Consider the following 22248-nt stretch of genomic DNA (forward strand, 5'->3'; position numbering starts at 1 on the left):
TTGCGCCAGATCAGAGCAGATCTGCACAGGGGGAGCAATAAAACACATCAGGGTTTTGTTTTTCACAAGAAAAAAAAAAATAATAACTCAACATTTAGAAAAAGGAAAGCATTTTTCTTTTCTGCCCTAGAAATTCTGCTTTTTTTGCTGCCCTGAGAACCATCAGGCAGGATCTGAGATATGCTGGGATTGCGGATCAGGGCTGAGAGCCTCAGCTACTTCCCCAGCCTCTTTATGCAAAGTGGAGAAGCAGGAGGGACAAAAAGGGGGTCTCTGAGCCCATCTTCGGCTGGACAAAGGCTTTCACTGTGGAGATGTGGAAGCTGGTCGTAAGCCTGGCCTCTGAGAAACACTGGGGTCACGTAGAGTATGAAGGGGGATGTGGCGGATGAGGAAAATCCTTGGGATTGTCTGGATTGCAACAGGGGCCACAGAGCAACCGAAAGCTGTGACAGACACGTCCCTGCTGACTGTATTGAAACCCCCTCGAAACACAGGTTTGTCTTCTGAGAGTAGGAGACAGACATTAATTTCTCTTCATATTTTCCTTTTTTAAAGCCCTGAAAACTATCACTTTAAGACTGATGTTATAAAACCCTCCCATTCTTATTACTAACATCTATTTACAGGCAACTGAGAGAAGAGTTTGCTTAGGTTAGCATAGAATTCCTCCTTCCTTCTGATATTTGGAAAGGGGGAAAGAAGTTCATCTGCATTTCAGAGCTTCCAAACAGACTGAACAAGAATCCTCAGACCTCATCCTCCTGTTGTTTCTTTACAAAATTATCAGAAAGGTTAAAATAATGATTTTTATGGGGAGGGGAAAAATAATCCTTCAAAACCTTTTTCTAATTTATAAATAAAATCTCCCAGCTAGGACTTTGTAGTGCGGATAGAACAAGCAGCTCTTCAGCCACGTCCCAGCCCAAAGCTGTGCATAGTGTGGTTGAGGAACCTGTTTACTGATGCCTGCCTGGCATCTACCTGAGCCAGGGGACAGCCTTGTTGGAAAAACGTCTCCTGCCCTGTTGCACTGGATGTGGTATCAACACCTCTATCTCCTTCTTACCCCGTCTTGTGTTTCTTTTGACAGAGGCAGTGGGCAGTGATTGTTCCCAAAGTCTGTCAGCAACCAGAGCAGCTGTGCACCCTGCCTGTTCTGCCCAGCGCTCTGCTCCACTGCTGGAGGATGATAAACACCCCCAAACGTCACCACGCCGATCAGCTCCCACTGCCCCAATGGTGGTAACCAGCAGGGACAGAGCTGATGTGGTGCCCTGCAATCTTACAGCTCTTCACCTTTGACTTTGTGCGCTGGCTCCCGTTCCCCACCTGGGAGAGGAGTGCTTCCCTTCCCCTGCAGGCTCTGTGTTTTTAACCATTCGTTAAAATTTATTAGACGTGACCTCCATTCTCGGCTGTGTCAGCATACAGGCTGAAATCCAGGATGGGTGCGGGTGCCTCTGAAGGTCTCTCCTGGCATACTGTAAAACCTGAGCTTCAGTACAGCAGCTGCGAGCTGCGGTGGTTCAAGGACAGGAGTTGTCGCAAGAGCACAAACACAGACATGTCAGCCTGAGGCTGTTATGCTCTCAAAACAGCTTTCAAACAAAGCTAGCCTGAGAGAGACTTTCCCACTGAAGGATGCACTCAGATACCTACATGGATCAGCCTTCAGTGTTGGAGAGGGAGCTGTGCTGAAGCGCCTCATTTGGGGTTTGGGAGTTCGGAAGGGATCTGGTGCTTACGCCTTGGCTGACACCCTGAACTGCCCTCGCTTGAAGTGGTTTTGGAAAATGCTGCCCCAGATCCCCAGGCCCAAAGGCCTCTGGATAAAGTTTCTCTCCCACTCAGGGAGACCCGGCAGATACTGCACCTCAAAGGCCATCCCTCCATGTCTTGCTGCAGAGACCAGAAAGCAGGGGCAAAGATGGGTGGACTTGAAAGTGTTTTTCCTAGCCTGGAAGCCTGCTGCTGCACCATCAGGTGCTTCGGTAGCCGTAAATCGTGTATACAGACTTGCTTCCTAGAGCTCCAGAGAGGGAAACACCTCTCTGAGGTGAAGGTGGGTGAGAAGTGCTTGTAGGAGAGGAACCCTCAGCCTGCACTCATCTCCTGTGAGAACATCAAGAAATGCAGAGAGACATCATTGGGAAACAGCTCTTGGGCACATAGATGACAACTGAAATAGCAAATGTGACAAGCTCTTCCAAGTGAATTTTGAAAAGCATGTGTGGCGCTGTGAAGAGAGAGGAGACGGTGTCACGTGGAAGGGTTTCCCTTTCCCTTGATAAAACAGGAAGACAGCCAGGTGGAAGGCAGCCCACAAAGGAGGAGGTGGCAAATGAGGGCTGAAGGAAGCATGCACTGGATTAAAAGCACAAGTGTTGGTACCATGTGTGTGCGTGGGGAGTGATGTCGCTGTGACTTTTCCAGGAAGATTCCTCAAATGACCCAGAAACCCCTCTGAACATATCTTGAAAACCATCTTCACTCAGGCCATGAGAACCAAGGCTTTAGGCATTCAAAACACATTGAGGTTTTCACAGCTGGGGGAAAGTTATGAGCAACTGAATCATCTCCTGCCCAAGAAGTTCTGGGCTGGCAGGAAACTTATTTATTTGTTGATTTATTTATACTAGAGTTCTTCTCTGCCTATTCCTCGTTTAGTTTTGTTTTTTAGCTTAGATCACCTGATGCGTTCATGAAGAAAGAATGTTTCCCCCTCGCCCTGGAACAGTAGAGCTTAGCGTTCACTGATGAATGTCATATGTTCTGCGCTCCCTGGGGTTTCTTTACAATGGTGTCTTAAAGTGACAAAATAATCAGAAACACAGCAAGGAGGGGAGCACAGCAAAGGGAATTACAGTTCCTTTATGCAAGAGACGTGGGTGGCACTAAGTTTCTGACTCCTGAGCAATCATAGTGAGGTAAAACCATGTGCAAAGGAGTGCCTGGCTCAGCAGATAGTCCCCATGGGATCTCAGGAAGCCTCCGTGATGGGGGCTTTTTGAAAGGTATCTGGGAGAGGGAGCTGGTCAATGTTCCCTCAAAAGGGAAACGAGCAGCCACATACCCTGCTATAGGAGGGACGCTGAAGTGCAGGAAGGGGCAAGAGGATGAGATGCCTCCTAACAGAGAGCGGGGCAGGAGAAATCAAAGAATAGGCAACAAATAGAGTAATGGAGACAGTGTTTAGTGAGGCTTAGGCCAGGGTCTTTCTGGATGAACACGCCCAGCACGACAAGGCCACCCTGCCAGCCATCTCAGCACGAAGAAATACCAAATGGGCCATGAAAGCATTGTCTTCTCTGTGCCCTAGAAAGGTCCTCACAGAGCAAGGGTCTGACATGCTGACACTGGGTAGCATGAAGGAAGCCCAGCATCCACAAAACACTTTTCGTTCTCCATTTGTCAGAGCTTTGTGTCCTGTCCTCTGCAGGAGGTAACAGGCCTTGCAGTCCAGTGGGCTTTGCCAACCCATCCTGCTCCAGGCAGGTGGGCTCAATGCTTCCACCCAGCGTGAAACCAAGATTAAGTCCTCTTTGAGGTTTCGGTGAACGAGCAAGAGCAAGGGAATAAAGGAGCTGATTTATGAACCTCTGTTTTCTCCTCTGAGATGGGCAGAGTTTCTGCCCGTATGAACAGGAGGGAATATGGTGATTAATTCCCTGGCTTTTGGTCTCACACGGGTCCTACATAGGGTTTTGGCACTGACAGTGGGTGTTTGTAGCAAGGTTCTACTCCAATTGCAAAGGATACCCACACACATTTTTAGAGAGTTGTTCTCTCTGCATCCCTGTAAGAAAGCAAAATTATTATTCCCATTTTTCCCACTGGGGACCTGGATCCCAGTGGTATGTGTTACACTGTCAGTTCAGTGATGGTCAGAGTCTGCTCTCAAGGCCAGGCCTATCGCACCATCTCTGTTGTTGCCCCAGTGTGGCCCTGTGGAGGAGAGTTTCTGTGAATCAAGAAATTCTGTCAGTCACTGAATTGTGCAGGACCAAGACCTTGTATGGACAGCATGGATGTACAACAGCTGATATTCCAGGCTAGCAGACATTTGGACCTGTTCAGCACAAACACTCTTTTCCCTGTAGAGCAGCCTAAGGACAGCAAGGGCTGCTGCTGCTGGCTGAGGTGTATCAGCTAAGGGTGGGTGAGTAACAGACGCCACACGATGGCTGTTAGCAGAGCTGGGTGGGAGAACCCAGGCGTGGAGCAGCGGTCAGAGTTACAGGCTTCAGGGAAAGTGAATGCAATAAGGAGGGAAGCTGCAGATCAAGCCTGAAGTATTCAAAGAAGAGAAGGCATCCCAGCGCCTGATTTTTACTAGCATATTAGTACCTGATATTCATGTTCCCTGAGATTCATCCAATTCACCAACCAGTGAATATTACTAACATTTCCTGTTGCAGAAAATACTATTGACAAAGGAAAGAGAATGTCAAGAAAGTACTTTTTAATGGTTATTTATTTATATTGAATGGTACTAGCGCGTTATTAAATATGATGTGAATAGTACGATATTGCACCATTGTCTTGTCTTGCAGTGTAAGTGCTTACTCCTTTTCTAGGAAAACACAGCAGACTGTAATGGAGAATGTATCCGTTTTAGCTGTTCTCGTTTCAAGGGTACGCGCTTGAGTCTTCATCTGACCCAGATGCTACAAAAGAAATTCAAGCAAAAATATTTCAGTCCCTGAGACTGCTGCGATATACGGAGGTAAGGGAAAGAGACAGAAGGAGACAGGAGAATATAGCCTAAGCTCAGTAGGCTCATAGCATCTCTAGCTGTCGTTTTGGTGACATGGTGACCATCGCTGATAATGCTTTGCAAAGGTGCTGACCACTACTCAGAAGTGAGTGGTGGTCAAAACACAGAGCAGGCAGTCAGTTCTCCATCACAAGGAGAGGGGAAAGGTGCCACAAGCTCTCTTAGTGAAACAGCAAGCAAGCGGCGTTGCACGGTCACACCTAAAGAAGGCTGCTGCTGGCAGTGAGCAGGCTGCCTGACCTCTGCAGAGGTCTGCTCTGCAGGTGCTCCGTATCCAGTTGAGCTCTGTTGGGCCAGGCAGCTCCTGCTCACTGTCCTCCCCTCTGAGAAGAGCCAGGACAAGCTCTCCCAGCAGCAGTATGGTAAGTTACAGTTGGACTTGATGATCTTAAAGGTCTTTTCCAACCTAAATGATTCTAGCCTCTGTTCCAACCCCCCTGCCCTGGGCAGGGACACCTTCCACTAGAGCAGGTTGCACAAAGCCCCGTCCAACCTGGCCTGGAACAATTCCAGGGATCCACAGCTTCTCAGGGCAACCTGTGCCAGTGCCTCACCACCCTCACAGTAAAGAATGTCTTCCTAACACCTACTCTAAATCTACCCTCTTTCAGCTTCCCCCTTGTTCAAGCTGTTCCCCCTTGTCCTATCACTACATGCCTTTGTAAAAAGTCCCCTCCTGCTTTCTTGTCAGCCCTGTTAAGTACTGGCAGGCTGCTTAAGGTCTCCCTGGAGCCTTCCCTTCCTCAGGCTGGACAACCCCAACTCTCTCAGCCTGTTTTCACAGAGGAGGTGCTCCAACCCTCTGATCACCTTCGTTGTCTCCTCTGCATTCGCTCCAACAGGTCCGTGTTCTTCTTATGTTGGGGGCCCCAGAGCCAAACACAATACTGCAGGTGGGGTCTCATGAGAGTGGAGTAGAGGGGGACAATCCCCTCCTTCAACCTGCTGTCTGTGCTTCTCATGATGCAGCCTGGGGTACAGTTGGCTTTCTGGGCTCTGAGCACACATTGCTGGGTCATGCTGAGCTTCTCGTCCACCAGTACTCCCTTCCACTTCCTTTGATAGAAACCCTGGGGACTGGGAGGGCAGTGGATAAGACACATCAACTGACACTGCATGAGCACCCTGCTTGGTATCACTCGCGCATCGTTTCTTCCCTCTTTGCTCGGCATTTTCAGGGCCAAGCTTCCCAGACACTCTGCTGCATTTTCAACAGGCATCTGGTGCAGGCCCTAGGAGACAAGGCATGGCAGAGAAGGGGAAAGAGCAAGAGCAAGAATCTTATTAAACAGAGTGAGGTACTTCTCTCAGTCTCTCATCACGTTCAGGGCCGATTGGAGGTGAAATTGCACTTGGAGGGAGGGGAAGCCCCCTCCCCTGGGACAATCCAGAGGCTCTCACACAAACTTAATTTCAAGCTCTGTTGAAGATGGTGTTTGTCTTCTTTTTTTTTTTTTTTTTGGTATGCATTCAATTTAATTTCTCAGGCAGACATGTGAAAATGAGAAAGGCAGACCTTTGACTGTGAAGACAGCCCAGTGCCTGCTTCTTACAGATCCAGGCTCACATTGTTTTCCTCCATCACTGCCCTCAATAAATCTGTGCACAGGGGTTGCTAAAATGCCCGCCGCTTCCCTTCCACGCTTTGGTGCAGGCAGTTAATTTTTTTTTTTTTTGCATTTAAGCAATCCAATTCATTTTTAATTCAAAACACACCCCAGCTTTCCATGGCTCTGTTTAAAACAGGAGCACTGTGACCTTGAAAAGGCTCAGACCTGCAGGCACCATGAAGTTCTGATCTGTACTCTGCTCTCCAGTCCATCCCAGCTTGCCACCTTGTGAGAAAAAGGCTCGTGGTGGTTTCTGATCCACCCATTTCAGTGACAGTGGCTGAAGGGGAAGAAGAGGAACTGCATTTGGTTTTGGAAGGCTCCTGAGGGAGATGTTCCTGGAGATTTAGCTCTCCCAGCCCGCCCAGAAGCATGTGCTGTTCGGCTCCTCTGCAGCTGATCTGGCTAGTTGTGTTTTCCAGTCTTGAGAGCACATATGCACATAGGTAAACCCACCGACTGGGGTAGGCTGTTGTCTTTCCAGCCAACCTGCTGCTTCTGCCCAGGGACTGACACATGGTGACAATTTTTACAGCTAAACCCTGACTGCAAGGAAGTCAGCAGAGCCACCAGCGCAGGACAATTCCAGTGGGTCCGGCATCTCCCTACTTCTGAGATGGATGGAAGCAGGCAGGCCTTGCCCAAGTTGTTCCTACATCGTGATTTCCTACTGTAAGCCAAGGAAGGATTGCAAGCAAAGGATAAAGCGTAAAACAGCACCAGGTCCTAAAACAATTGCTATCTGCAACCCCAGGTCATACCATGAAAATCTTGGTTCCTTTGTTTGTTTCACAGTTGACGCAGAGATTAATTCTTTCCTGTCTGTGGCATTGTACTCGCTGGAGCTTTCAGCAGAACAGCGAGTGTTGCTTTGTTTTACGGGGGGAAGACAAGCAGGGTGGGTTTGCTGTGGTCATGGTGGGAACAGCACAGGGAGAATGTAAATGGTAGAGGCTCACAGCAGTGTGCAAGCAAAGCAATCTTTGCAGCAGCAGCGTTGGGTGGGTCTCAATAAAGCAAAGCTTTGCCCAGGCAAAAAAAAATGTTAAACACATATATATTTTTTTTATTTTAAAAACCTATTAAGCTAAAATTAAATGTGAGATTATGACAATTTGCATCCAGGCCTCAAGCAACCCACTGAAACTGAATGTTCTGTGCAGCAGAGTGACTGAGGTCAAATTTCCTGTAGACATGGCCCCTAAGTCTTGGTCCAGCTCTGAAGCAGGAGTACTCCCAGCTCCCCACATAAATGCTGTCACCCTCTCCCATCTGTTCCCCATGCCACCCTGTTCGGAGGGCAAACAGCCCTGGCTTGGGGCCAGGGCAGTGGCAGGGGAGCCAGCACAGGCTGGGCCTTGGAAAGCAGGGTGAAAGGCTGAGCTGAGGGTGCTCTCCCAGGCACAAATTTCCTCTGTGCTGCTCTCCTCAGTGCAAACCCAGCTGCCGAATTTCGCTGAAGCCTTGTAGGGATGCAGCACCTGCACAGACCTTTTCCTCTGCCAAATTTAAGTGAGCAGGGGGAGCATGTTGCGAACCCATTATGAGAGCAGGCAGACAGGCTGACAGTTCAGCTTGTAAGCCCCATCTCGTTAAAAAATCAGTCAGGAATGAGATGGGTGTAAAAGCCCAGATTTGTATGTGCAGCCAGACCATGACAGGAGGCCCCCGCTGTGGAGGCTACGCGCGTCCCTTCAGGGGTAGGCAGCGACTCGTGTATTCATTTCAGTTCACCTCTCTGCGCAGTTCGATCACTAATTTAAAGCCGGGCCGGCGGCCGCGGGTTGACAGAGGCCCAGGGTACAGCAGCCCCGGCCCCTCTCCCCTCAGCCCCACAGCGCCGCTACCCGGCGGCCACCCCGGCTGACGGCGGGAACTACATCTCCCAGCATGCCCTGCGGCATGCCGACCGGCGGGGGCCGCCCTGCCCCGCTGTGCATGCTGGGAGCTGTAGTCTCGCCTGAAGGCGGGCGGGGGCGGGTGCGCGGCGGCGGGGCGGGAAGGGCCGCGCTGCCGGCTGTGAGGCGGCCGGGGGGGAACTCCCCGCCGCACCCCGGGCTGAGGCGGGGCGAGGCTGGGCAGCCGGGAGCCTCCGGGAGGCGGTGGTACGGGGCGGTACGGGCGAGCCTGTCCCGCGGGGGTAGGCGTGAGGGCGTATGAGGGCGGCCGCTGCCCCCGTCGCTCTCTTTCCTCCGGGCGGCCTTGGACGGCTTTTTCCCTCCCTCAGCTCGCCGGAGCGGGACGGGGCGGCTCGGCGCCCAGCGCCCTGAGGAGGCCGCGCTGGAGGAGCGGGCTGCCGCCTCGCCTCGGGAAGTGTGGCCAGGAGGGTCCCCGGGGCGCGGCCCCTGAAGGCGGCTGCCGGAGGCGGTTACATCCTCACCCGCCTGGCCCCGGAGCATGGGCTGGGAACGATGTCCCTCTCGCGCGTCGAAAACCCTTGCTTTCTGCTCTTTCTGTTCGTCTTCCAAGCGATATTTATCCTGATACTCTACCGAGGTGGACCTTCAAATGTGTTCCGTGGGTTTTTAGACTCGTCTCAGGTGCTGGATTACTCCAAAACTCACGACGTGTACACAAACCTCAGCTTGTTTACCCCGGCCCCCGACGAAGAAGCTATGCCGTACTGCTCGGCGCAGTCACCGATATTCGGTAGGTATGAACCCACGGTGTCTGGTGGCACTGCTTTGGTACGTGGGGACGCTGGGCACTTTGTAAATCCAAGTTCTGTATTTTTCAAACTTTTCCACTTTAAAAGTGGTATACAGATGTAATACATTGACAACGTTTTCGTGTGTTAATTAACTCGGTTTTATTGGTTATGCGAGAAAAAGTAATTAGTTAAAAGAATCTGATTTTAAGGATTTGGCTACACAGAGATTGCAGAACATGAGCGAGCACAGTGCATGGTGTTAATACCAAGTTACTAACCCTTTTTTTTTCTTGGCACTCCTGTATAAAATTTGCCGACAATTGTACTTGAGTAACTGCATTGAGGCTTCTGACTCAATGTAACTCCTGGGTCCTTTGTCTCAGCCCTACATCAAACCTGTAGTTCAACGTAAGTTGGTTGCATTGGCTTTAAATACTGCCTGTATGAGAATGTAGCTTGGTACCTCGCTCTTCATGGTCGTCTTTTTGGCCTAGGATTGTTGTGCATCCTTCAGACTTAGAAACTTCTCCCCTGGTCACAGGTTAATTTGTGTTTACATGAGGACCAAATTGGAGCTGGTACTAGAGGCAGCATTCATCCAGCTGCTGCACAACTAAAACAGTTGAGAAACTTTTAAGTGAACACAAAGTTAAACCCATAATGCAAGTTTGTTGTCAGTAAAGCGGTACGTGTCTGATAATAATGAATCAATTCAACTCTGCCAGCCAAGAATGGATGAGCTCTGTAAGATGCACTTACAGCTGGTTTGGGGACACCTACTTCTTAGAGTTCTGTGTATAAGGTACTCTTTGTCTGGTTTTCCATACTGCACAGGTTGCTGCATATCTGAGTCTTGCATATACTTATTCTTGGAGCACTACTTAATAGTTGGCCTGCTGTTCTAGGAAAGCTGATCACTGCACGTGGAGCACAGTAAGAGCAAATGGCTGACCTTGGTTCACAGGTGAAAGTATTATGGGAAGCCAGCGCTGTGGTTAGTCTTCTGTCGAGTTGCTTACTGCTGGGACGTTTTGGATGAGCCTTTTTAGACTGCAGTCTTTGGAATGATGCTTGTTCTTTAGGGAAATTTTCTTCCTTCATCCGTTGCTGAAGTTAAATGAAATACATGCAGTATGTAGGATGAAATTGTATGACAACTTTTGGGTATATGCTTCAGCATTTCCCTTAGAAACGGCTCTACTAAGTAAATGCTGAAATACAAATAGTACAGAGCCTTTTTGCCCAGGTACCAGTTGTAATGGTCTTGGTGCAGTCTCTGTTCATCACTGTCTACAGCCCATCAGTTCTTTAGGGAAGCTACAATTCCATGTTTCAGACTTAATTGCTTTCTTTGAAAAAGCATGGCAGAAACATGCCTGCACCCTGCTTGTCTCCACTACGGGGAGAATCCACTGTCCTGAAAAATGTCAAATGAGAAAGCTTTGGTCTCAAAAAAACCCAACACCACAACAACAAAAAAAACCCTAACAAAATGAGATGCAATTCTGAGCAGCTTCACTGCAAACCATCAGATAAGCAAGAGTAGTGACGTATATGGAGGAGGCAGACACAGAGTAAAATTACACTAATCGGTGTTCTCAAAGCTATGAAATCTTTCTAAGACTCCTTCTGCTCATCCCTGAGAGTCTTGAGGGGATTGGCCTGCATGTGGTACTTCAGAGTTAAAATGAAAACATCATGTTAGATATAGACAGAAACAAACAGTAGGTTGACTGGGAGCAAAAAAAATAGGAGGCAAAGTAATTGTGGGAGTTTTGCTGCACAAAAAATTAAAGTTGAGCATATGAAGCGTTGCTGTAAAACATTATTTGGAGCATTGATATGGATTCAGCTGAAGTTGCAGCAGAGCACTTGGATTTCTTAATTTCTGCTTGGTGATATTTCCTTTTAAATATAAAAAGTAAATTATTCCTTCTGGTATGACTACGTGCCAGCCTTTTCTGGGTGGTTTGTGTGTTTTGGTGGGGGTTTTTTCACCCAAGAAATGCATACTACTCTGCTAGGTAGCTGCCCTTTGTTTTGTGTATGATGGGTGCATATGAGTAGACATATAAATACTTTATAAATGTCTTGATTGGTTGTTACCATCTTCTCTTGTGGGACTGATCTCTCATGGAAGCATTACATCAGAGAGAATGATGCCTTTTAATATTAATTTCATAAACTCCATTAAATGAGATTTCAAATCAATTCTTGAGGGCTCCAGTCTCCAATTCAGAGCTGGTAATAAGTCACTGTGTCTACTGCAAAGCGTGTTAAAGTAACTGGAAGAATGCCAAATGGCTTAAATGGTTTCTGCATCAGGGCTTTTATGAAGCGCAGCACTTTTTCCACTTATGTATATAGTAGATCATTTTGATAACTTTGAATGTAAGATCAGCTTGCAGCTCATCTGTCTTTTTCCTACCTCCTGAAGCTACAGCATCTTGGTTCTTCTGGGGCTGTGGAGTGAGAATTAAAGTATAATTGCTAAACACCTCTGCCTTGGAAGAACTAGGGAGTTGCTGACTAATGTTACTATTTTAACACATAGTGGTTTCCGTTCAATCTTTTGTGACCGACAACTTGTAAAGCATTGTACTAGATACTCAGTGTCTTCATTAATATTGTGAATAAATTACTCAATTTCCTTAAAGGTTAAAGTTTCTACAGAAGTAACCAGTTGACTGTTTCCACCACCTTTGTTTTAGGGGAAAGCAAAATGTTTACATGCTACCGTTGTGCTTACTCAAACTTAACGAAGTAGCATTTAAATTAAAAATCTGACTTTCTTACATTGTACACAAGATGTGTCGCTTCGGTTCATCTTTTCTTCTTACCAGGAAGAAGTTATGCTAGAAGACTCAGGGTTGGGTTTTTTTATTATTTTTTTTTAAAGAGGTACCTTACTTCATGCATAGTATGTGCTGAACAGGTTGGTTTGGCCCTTGAGGACTTTTAATAGTTGAAAGTTCTGTTTGTAACTCTGCTGTTTATGATTTGCTCTTGCTACAGAAGATTTACTTTTTTCCAAGCCCTTCTTGTAGTAGTTACTCCCTTTCGCACCCATCTGTCATAACCTTTTCATAAGTGTGACCATCTGTTGTGGTAATGAGTAGCTCCTGCTACATTTTCTAATGGATGCTCTCCCACTGGAGTCTCTTCTCTTGGATTTAAAAATAAGTTGAAAGGTTGTGATGCTGAGATTTATTTTCAGGTGAAGTTGAGGCAGCCTTGTATTCTGCCATTAGAAAATGGTGCTTACATTAAGACTGTTGGTCTGCTTTTTGTTTTCCCCTTCCATTCAAACAGTGGTAGAATTATACAAATACAACTCTGTTAATGTGGTGTGTGGTGCTGTACTTTCTCAGTGAGGTATTCATCCATGCTGCTGTTCCCATTTGCTTACCTTGCGTAAGTTCCTACTTATTCTGGTTGAACTCAGTAATTATAGCTGCTAACTCTAATTGTGCAGCAAGATGCTTAGGAGTTACCTACTTTCTTTCTTAGGATAGATCTGGTCAAAATCAATAGATCCCCCTGATAGTTAAATGTGTTACCTAGAAAGCAAAGCAAGCAGGGAGTATGCTGTCACTGGCAGCAGCTAAGAATACAGACAGGGAATTGTGAGTTTTAACCCTACACACTAAATTTTCATATTAATTAAACACCCTCTGTATGATGGTGCAGGCACAGAAGGATCTTAGGGGCCAGAGTACAGAGAAATTGCTTCGATGCTTCGGGATGTTGATTCTGTCTGTACCTTGTCTGCATTGGGATCCTGTGCTTTCTAGTATGTGTAAGGTGATTTTTTTTGTCCTTTCTCAAAGCTGTGGTTTAGCAGTTTTATTTTTCCCTATTTGATCCAGCCTGCAACTGCTCTGTTCGCATCTGGGTTTGAATTGGATTACAGTGCATTAGCCTTTTGTTAATTGGGTAGGAAGGAGACCTGAGAGCCAGAATTTAGCTTGTAGCCAAGGAATGTAGGGCAGTCAGAGGTTTTGGTGATATACGTCACAGGCTAACTTCTTTTTTTCCCCTTTTCCTTGGCATATAGTTTCTGAGTTTGAGCTGAGTCATCTGAGGTACGGAGCCAGGCAGCTTGGGACAACGTGACATCTTGAAAAACCTGAAGAATGCAGATGTTACCCTAATGGATCATATGGGCCCATGAATCCATTGGGTATGGAAGGAGACGACAGGAGTGAAACTGTTGCACATTATCTTAATCATACCCTTATGTCCAAATTTAGATTTGATTCTTTGGAATTTAAGGATTATTGCTACAGAATATTACTCTGCAATACAAAGAGCCCAAATTCCATTACAGAAAACAAAACTCTGCCTTTGTGGGAGAACAAAAGGGATTAATTCCCTTTCTTGTGTTTTCCTTGGAACAATGATCTTTAGTTGAAATCCAGCCTGAATATAACATTTCTTTAGCAAGCTCCAGTTGTCATCAAATCAGCGGTTAATGGTGCTTTAGTTAAAAGAGCTGATAATCTGGGAGTTCATATATCTAAAAAGCAACATAAACTACAGGTTAAAAACAACCTTGGACTGAAATGTGGTAGTTTTAAAGACAGAATAGGAAATTGTCTGCATAGAAGTAGGTAATAACATCATAAAACCTTAACTGTAAATGTGACCTAGATTTGTGGACCCACAGCATGATTCTCTGAAGAACTACACTAATATTTTGGGTACAAAGCTATGGCAATGTTTTCTAGATTCGTACTTGAGGGTAATTCAGTCAAAATCAAATTCCCCCTGCATTTTAGATACTGAGGGAAGGACTGGAAAGTGATACCTCGGAAATGTGAGGTGTACCAACTTCTACATACTAGCAAAATGTTTCCCAGTTCTGAATCTTACACCAAATTTAGTCCCTGAGCCTTGTTAGTGCTCAAAAAAAAAAAAAAAAACCCCAAACAAAAAACAACCCAACCCCAAAACCCAGTGGAGGGATGTTGTTTCTGTGTCAGTTAAACAGGATGTGGGTGAGTGCAGGCTTCATTTTTTTTTTTTTCATTAAAATTATAGCACAGGCTCGAGTATGGAATGGGTTGTAAGAAATATCTTCTGGACTCACCTGCTGAAGTGCTTAGACTGAAGACACGTGTACCTTTCCCTGCTTAAATGAAAGGTACTAAGCACCAGACCTAAATATTTGCTCTTTTTCTCTCATGCTTTATTATAGAAGTTTTTTGACATTATATTTTATTTCAGTGGTTTAAGAGGGAGTCTTGACTTACAAGGTAGTAAAAACTTGCTTTAAGACAGCCACGGCATTAACTATGAGCTTGGAAGGAAAAGAATTTTATTTATAGCTATTTTGCGTCACGGGCTTCTGATGCAAAAAAAAATTGTCTTTGTGTATCATGGCCTGTAGAGAATTGTTGGTCCTACTTAAAACTCATTTGAAACTGTCAAATTGTCTGCTTTTAATTGTGATATAGGTAAAGGTTTCTTCCTAGTTCATTTAAGTAACAGATTTTAATCTGGTTCGGCGAGTGTGCTTTATTTTCTTAAAGTTGATGGTGGTTAGAAACCATTAAGACATGCAGACTTGTGTATAAATATAACTCTTCTGCTAGTTCTGGAATCTTTTCTCACTACCCAGAAGGACAGGCATTTAAATAACTAGAATTTGTTTATTCATATTGTAACAATATGAGGCTTATGTTGAAATGGTGATTGACACCTTATGTTGATTCTTTCTTACTTATGACTTGTCAAGCTTTTTCCATGTGATGAATTGAAGAATTCATATAAAAATGCAGATTACTTTTTTAATTAGGTAAAAACTGTTGAACACATCTGGTATGTTTTGTATTCAAAATTGAGGTGCTGGGTAGAATAACTATTATATGTAGTTTCTTTTGCTACTCTGTGCCTGTTCCTGAAAATGTACCATCTCTCTTCTTCCTTCTCAGTTCTGTCATCTGCTTCTCCCAAAATTTTGAAGTACTGCCTGTTTGTCACAGTGTATAAAATTCAATAATACAGCAAATACAGCCCTTGTGGCATGTGATTAGAACATAAAATTGAACTTGAAACTTCTTTTTAAAGATAAAGCTAACATTTCCTGAAGCAGCTGTATTCACCCAAGCTTTAAACTATTTCTACCCCAACCTGCTGAATATCCTTATGAACATATTTGTCCTTGAAGAAGCTTAGGGACGTTTTCCTTATGGGTAGCAAAAGCAGGTATGTCTGTTCATCTGGGTTCATTTCCAGCGCTATTCTTACAGTGAATACATTTATTCATGAATTTCATCTAAGCAACACAAGGCAAGAGAGTTACTTTGTGTAGCAGTGAGCCCACACCAGGAAAAAGCAAGCTGTGCAGGAGCCTGGTGGGACTTGCTGGCTGTGCTGGGATTTGGGGTGCGTTGGGCAGGTCGCCTTGCTGTCCTGGTGCTGAGCCCAGCACCCCTCCCTGGGGAGCCCTGGGGAGGTGGCCAGCAGGCTGTGGTGGAGTTCATCATGGGGGCACATCTGTGTGGCGCTACCTCCTCTGTGGTGGGGCTGGTGCCTGGAGTAGTAAACATACATAGCTAATCTGATAGGTTTGAATGAAGGTTGAGAAACACCACTGATCTTACTTTTTTACCCCCCCTCCTGTCTCTCCTTACAGTTGGTCCGTTAACCATCACCTTCAGGGTGCTCCCTACTGAAAGAATGATCATCAAAAAAAATCCTTTTGTTCAACCTGGTGGCCGCTACAGGCCACCTCACTGCTTGGCCCGCTACAAGTCAGCCATCCTCATAGCCTACAGGAACCAGGAGAAGTACCTTCACCATCTTCTCTACTATATTCATCCATTCTTGCAGCGCCAGCAGCTCAGTTACAGTATCTACTTGATTCAGCAGGTAAATGTAAATCAAAAGTGCCTGGTGGCGTAGCTGAGCTTCCCGGTTAAGGGCTAGGTTCTGAACAAGAAATGTGGAAGTACCGTTTTATGCCTGGATTGAGAGCAGGTCAGTTATGTGCTGTCCCATCTCTGTGGCTGCTAGTGACTGAAATGTCATCCCACTTGTCAACATCATCATTCTGCTATTGATGGGTTCTGCTATTTCCCCCCCCCCCCCCACTTCTAGAGGATTAAAGTTGTCATTAAGTGGTAATCTGCACTATCAGCTGTTCAGGAGTTGAATGTGGTTTGCCCCTATCTTGGCAATGTGGCTACTGAGCCAAGCAGTTCAGATGGAATGCTAAAGTGAAGTTGGATATTTTTATTTTCTATCAAATAAAAATATCTGGCTTGACCCTGCTGTGGAGCAGCCTGTGCAAGTCAAACGGCCATTTTTAACCGATATGGACTGGTGTTGCAACAGATCAGTGGCAAGAGACCAAGTTTTGGAATCATTAATTAAAATTCATTGTTGATTGGGGTGAAGAAGAAGCTTTTTTGTTTGACCAAGGTTGTTTGGTCCCCATGCCACCCCCACCCCCCTCCTTCTAAGCTTTAATAAGCAGCAGCAGTCACGGAAAAAGTGTCGATGTGCAGGTGTACACCTGAGGATTGACTCGCTGGTCTCTTAAAAGTCAGCTGCTTCGGGTGCCCACAGTATGTAGCCGCTGACACCAAAAAGCTTACAATTGTTAAGAATATCGTGAAGAGAATGGTTGAAATTTTCAGAGTCTGGGGCATGAAATTTGCAGCCAGTTTTGATTCATTCCAATTGAATAAGACTTTTTTTTTTTTACTAATGTAAATTTTAATTGAGTTATTGTCTTTGTTGTTTTGGTGAAGAAACGCAGGTTTTCTTTTCCAGGTGGGGAATGGTACATTTAACCGAGCAAAGCTGCTTAACGTTGGTGTCAGGGAAGCCCTGAAGGATGAAGACTGGGACTGCCTCCTCCTGCACGATGTCGACCTTGTACCTGAGAATGATTATAATCTCTATGTTTGCGATGAATACTATCCCAAGCACATGGCTAGTGCCATGGACAAGTTTCAGTACACGTAAGTGCCTCTAGTTGCTTTGGATGCATGTATGCTAATCTGTTCGCTTCCTGATAGAGGTATGAACGAGGACAGTGAGAGCTGCAGCCTTTAGGACGTTGTCTGTTAGTTTTGCAGTAGTGACTTCCCCAGAAAATAGTATCCTTGACGGAAGCGTGCAACCTTGAGCAGTTCCTTGCCTGCAGTTCCCTGTTGCGCTGTTAGCTCAGCTTGGCACACGGCCGGCAGATTTCTGTCTGCTTTCCCTTCCGGAATAAAAGTATAGGGGTGGGAATTACTGGATCATGTGGAAGATGTGTGATAGGATGCAGGTATTTTGAACTGACCCAAGCTGTGAATTTCAAAACCAGTTTTAGTGTGGTCTTTGAGGGGGAGGGTGGGGTGGAAAGTGGTAGGAATTACACTGATTTTGCTGTTTTGGGTTTTGGCGCTGTAATGACAGTTGTCTGTAAGGTGTACGAGTAATATATGGGGGACTTGGATCACGTTAGTTTGTGGAGGACTGTATTAGCCTTCAATGCTGATGCTTTTTTTTTTTTTTCTTTCTTTTGTAGCCTACCATACAAGTCCTTTTTTGGGGGTGTATCTGCTCTGACTCCAGAACATTACATGAAGATGAATGGGTTTCCAAACACATACTGGGGCAGTGGTGGTGAAAATGATGACATTGCTACAAGGTACTAATAATGTACAGGACAGGCTTAAAATAGAACCAGGCTGGCTAGTGAAACATGTGGCATTACCTTAAGAAAGGAACTAAGATATTGTTCCTTAATGTGCTTGTGGTATCATTCTAATCCAAAATGCTGTTGGCGCTGGGAATGGTTCATGTCAGAAGATGCTCAGTATCTATGAATCCAATCCTTGTGTGCTGGGAAGACAAAGCTTTTCTCAGACTTTTGAGGGCAGAATGTTACTTCACATCCTTGTGCCTTCAGTCGCTCTGGAGTGCATCCGAGGGATTGTAACTACCAGTAGTTGACAAGTGACTCCGTTGACATCTAACAGCCCCAAGGGAGGGAAGGAATCTGCAAGCTTGATGAATAAGACAGCCAAGAAGGTACCTATTAATTCTCAGACAGTTGGGAATTTAAGTTATGTTAAGTGCATCTAGACTGCTCCAAGTATTACCTAATGACCGATAGTTGGAATTAAGGAGCACAAGGAATTCTAACTGCTGTCTGCAGTGCTGGGTGATGGAGAAGCCCGAGTGTACTACTGTGAGTCACTGACAGCAAGATCTGATGGGGGGTTTTGTACTTTAGTTGCCATGGCAGCACATGCTATAGAAGTGAATACAATGAGTTTAATTCCGGGTACTCTGCCTAATGTGATTTCTTCAAGTGCAAAATCATGACTGTAGCTGCTTTATTGAGCTTTGTAGTTGCACTGTGCACCTTTATCATCCTGCACTGAGGCAAGCTCCTGGGGAGTTTATAGAACTAAACTGACAATAAAAGCTTTGTGTGTTTTTTGGTCTTGCACAGTGTGACAAGGTACACAGTTTTGGTGGAATGTTCTGTTCGAGGACTGTAGGAGTTTTTACAAAGCAGTATTCTTCTGGGAATTGACAGATTTGCTAACATAGAATTCCTCCTTTTCCTTTCAGAAAAAGCTAACTAAAAGGGTGTATGATTGTTTAGAGATTTACTGAACAGCATTTATTAAAGGAATAGAATGCCAGGAAAATAGATCTTTACATCAAACACTACAATGCTCGTTCTGTTCAGCTGTTCTTAGTACAGCTTAGGCATTTAGTAATGTGGGTTTCAGTGCTGAGGGTAAAGAGACATGCCAGTTATACGTAGGAGTGCACTTCCTCACAGGAATCTCTTAAGGCAGGTAGGTTGGTTATGTGGATCCCAAAATAGCCCTTTCTTGAAGGGAAGGAAATTGTGTTGTTTCTCATGAGAACTTCTACTATGATGAGCATTGTTCTGGCCCGTAGGTACACGGGGGCCATGGACAGTGCCTGTTAATGATTTATTCACATACTGAAGTCCCAACCTGCAGAAGTTAGGAATGAGCTGGCTATTTTTAATGGCCAGCTTGATGCATCTACTGGGATTTGGATTTTTAGTAGGTGCTCAAGCACTTCTAACCATGTAGCAACACAATTAATTAGTATTTGAAATTGGACACTGAAATGTCAAAAAAAAAAAAAAGTCCTCTGTAAAGGTGTTTTTTTTTAGCTGGGATACTGCTTATTAAAGCAGTTAGTGCAAAAACATACTGGCTGCTACTTATTGTTGGCAGACTGCAGCGCTCTATAGCATTAGTCCTAGCAGACACCGGGATCTCCCTTTTATTAGAAGAAAACACTACTCTAACCACTTCTGTGTTAACATTATCAGCTACAGGAAAGCCTGTTGGGTTCTTAACAGTAAGTGAATACATTAACTGTTTCATATTATAGTTTTGGTTTAATCTTGCAATGCAAAACCTGATACAGCAAAGACAGTTTAGCATTCTTGCTTTTTCTTGTCTTTTTCACTGAATGCACAATAAGCTTTCGTTCAGAAAACAAGAAACCTTGTCTAAAACTCAGTCAGACTGTCATACTGTCAGTGAAGTGTTCTAATCATTTGATGGCTCTAGACTAACAAATATTTCCAGTTCTGTTGCCTCTTTCAGCTTTATAACATTCCTGCCTCAGTGCAGCTTGCTGCTGTACCAGATCTCAACAGAAGGCAATCAAACGTTGCAAACATGCCAGTTAGATAACCTCAATTGAGCAAACATTCGTTCTTAACCTCCCCAGGAATTTTCTCTGTCTAAGAGCTGCCCCATGATAACGGAGGTTTGCCTGCCCTAGCACTATTACAGGCGCTTTTTATTGGTGAACTAACACAGATTCCATTAGCAGTGGGTTGCTTGAAAGTCACCCAAAATGCTGGTTTTAAGAGCTCTGTTCTGGAATTCTCAGCCTTTGGTTCACTTTTTTCTTATCTAACTGTCCTGCAGCTGAGCAGCTCGCATTGGTTTGTCTGGTGCCTGTATTTATCGCTAATCTTTTACGAAGCCAGCACTCTAATCGGGGCATCTGAATGAATGGCACCTCTCAAAGAACAGAGGGAGGCTTAAGCTGGATCTGAAACTCGGGACTGGCTTCCTTTCAGCAACCGCAAGTTTGGGTGGTTTTGGTTTTTCTTAGATTTAGGTGAGGGACCTCGAGGCAGTAAAAGCTCCGCTCTTACAAGGAAGTGAAAATAATGCTTAATTGTCAGATTTGTGGGAATTGCTCTTGAATGCTCTGCATGCTGTTGTTCATTCCCTGCTTGCTATAATCCTCTTTGTACCCTGTCGAAGCGCGCTGGGGCTGGGAGCTTTCCAGGCCAAGCCTGGTTAGAACCTGCTAGAGAAGATAACGTGGCACTGTGGGCTTAAAGTCACTCCCTTAATCTTCCGCATTTTGCTTTTATTGCATTAACACTGAAAATCATCTCCGACTGAACTTTCCTCTAACTGAGCCTAGAAATGGCATCTTTATGCCTAAGCAAACATTTTTGTTTGTTTTAAAGGATTCGTTTGGCGGGAATGAAAATAGTCCGGACATCACCTCACCTTGGGCGCTACAAAGTGATGGACTACGATGATGAGGCAGAGAGACAGGAGCTGTGGAGAAGGTAACTGTTCGGGGGGCGGTGGCTGGGAGGCTGCTCTTTGCCTTGCGGCAGGTTGATTCTTACCATCATCTTCCTCAGAAGAGGCAGTAAGTGTCCTGATGCCACTGCTTGTTTTTCCACCTTAATGTGGCTCTTTAAAGAAGGGTGCCAGGCAGTTTTAACTGAATCATTCTGCTCATCTCTGCAGTTGAAGGATTTCTCCTCGTTTCTGACTTTCTTCCCATTGTTAAGGACGCATGCTAGGTAGGAAGCCAACAGATAACAGATTTAAGCGTCAAATTATTCTGGGAATAAGACTTAAAAAAAAATGCTGCCTGTTTTGTAAATAGGGGGAGTTCAGTTTGAAGAGGCACTTTGTTACAACTTCCCTGTCACAAAAAGTTGCTCTTCGGTCTGGGGGAGTTTACGATGTGCCATTACAGTAGCAGAAAGCAGGATGCAGGCTTGGAGACATGCAAGAGCTTAGCAAAGGCTTAGTTTTATTTAAGAGCTGGAGGAGGGTATTGGGTCAGGTGCGGTGGAGGCTTCTCATACCACACCAACAGTGCAGGTTTCCCTCTATCATCTCAAACCTCAGGTTTCCGTAAGAACCCTGGCTTAACCCCCACCTCCCGCAGGCTATGGCCACCGTTGCTGCCAGCCTCTGGGCTCTCCCAGTTCCCTGGGTCTTACAGGCTGTAGTTGGCACCTCTCTGGTCTCCCTGTCCAGTGAGGTTCCAGTCCCACTTGCCCTCCCTGCTTAGAGCACTCGGCATGAACTTCCTCTGGTCTGTTTAGTCTCACACAGTGCCTTCTCTCTGTACTCTGTGAGAATTGTTTGGGGCTTTTCTGCTAGCAGCTTTCATCTGCTAAGCCCTTGCTGCCTCAGGGAGGCTGGTTTCTTCCGCAGTGTCAGTTGCAAGCATTGCCTTTGTTCTTCTAACTGCAGGTATTCTTCCTTCTTCAGGCCTGCTTCCCGACACAACACCCAAAAAACGTGGAAAGATGACGGAATGAATTCATTGGAGTTCAAGCTCCTTTCCAGGACAAAGCATCGTCTTTATACCAACATCACCGTGGACATTGGATATGTTCCCCCATTTTCCTAAGAGAATGAAAACAAAAGCAGAGTTTGGGCTCGGCCTGGCAGCATGCATACAGGTGCTCTGCCACGACCTCCTCTTGTCCTGTGGAGCCTTCACCACCTGAGGCGGCTACTCCTCTTTCATACATTTCACTGTTCTGTTTAAGATTTAGAAGAAAAGGCTTCAGGAACGGGGTACGAGAGCTAATAAACAGGCTCTGACTTACCCGAAAAGTTGTCAAAAGCACTGTCAAACTGAGCCAGACCCGCCTCCTGGGCCGGGGGGATCGAGGTCTCCGTGACAGTGAGCTGACCCCGGGTTTCTGGACCCTGTGTTCCACAGCTGGATCGCTCTGTCCTGCTTTCTATTGAAGTATTGATCGGGACGCAAGCTGTTCTGTCTGGGCCCCTGAGGGGTGAAGCCAGTTACAGTTCTGTAAATATCTGTTGTGAATTCACTAAAATAAATGGAGTTATGTGTTTGGGTTAAGACTTTCTAGAATATTTCAGAAGAATGTAATAAAGGAGGAAGTTGCCCCAAAACCA

General features: G+C 45.5%; 2 protein-coding genes across 7 annotated transcripts in view; both read left to right on the forward strand.

The window, feature by feature from the left end:
• The window catches only part of LOC130150741 (galactosylgalactosylxylosylprotein 3-beta-glucuronosyltransferase 1-like), a 31236-nt gene extending 26709 nt beyond the window's left edge, over positions 1-4527 (forward strand). For all 3 annotated transcript variants that reach the window (XM_056341968.1, XM_056341967.1, XM_056341966.1), the window contains exon 6: positions 1094-4527. The gene's annotated coding sequence lies outside the window, so the exon portion shown is untranslated. The remainder of the gene's footprint in view (positions 1-1093) is intronic.
• A 3855-nt stretch (positions 4528-8382) lies between these two features.
• Positions 8383-22192, forward strand: LOC130150024 (beta-1,4-galactosyltransferase 3-like). Of its 4 annotated transcripts, XM_056340497.1 has the most exons (8): positions 8908-9039; positions 13098-13223; positions 14084-14186; positions 15681-15916; positions 16823-17013; positions 17568-17690; positions 20535-20639; positions 21586-22192. In XM_056340497.1, exons 3-8 carry the CDS (start codon positions 14180-14182, stop codon positions 21725-21727), a joined length of 804 nt encoding a protein of 267 aa, XP_056196472.1. In that variant the 5' UTR covers positions 8908-9039; positions 13098-13223; positions 14084-14179; the 3' UTR covers positions 21728-22192. The 4 variants fall into 4 exon arrangements, with proteins under 4 accessions (XP_056196470.1, XP_056196469.1, XP_056196472.1 ...); XM_056340495.1 differs by lacking the exons at positions 13098-13223; positions 14084-14186 and adding an exon at positions 8383-8495 and having other exon boundaries at positions 8618-9039; XM_056340496.1 differs by having other exon boundaries at positions 13098-14186.
• Positions 22193-22248: the final 56 nt, after the last annotated feature.

The sequence above is a fragment of the Falco biarmicus genome, chromosome 5, assembly GCF_023638135.1.
Source record: "Falco biarmicus isolate bFalBia1 chromosome 5, bFalBia1.pri, whole genome shotgun sequence".
Taxonomy (NCBI): domain Eukaryota; kingdom Metazoa; phylum Chordata; class Aves; order Falconiformes; family Falconidae; genus Falco; species Falco biarmicus.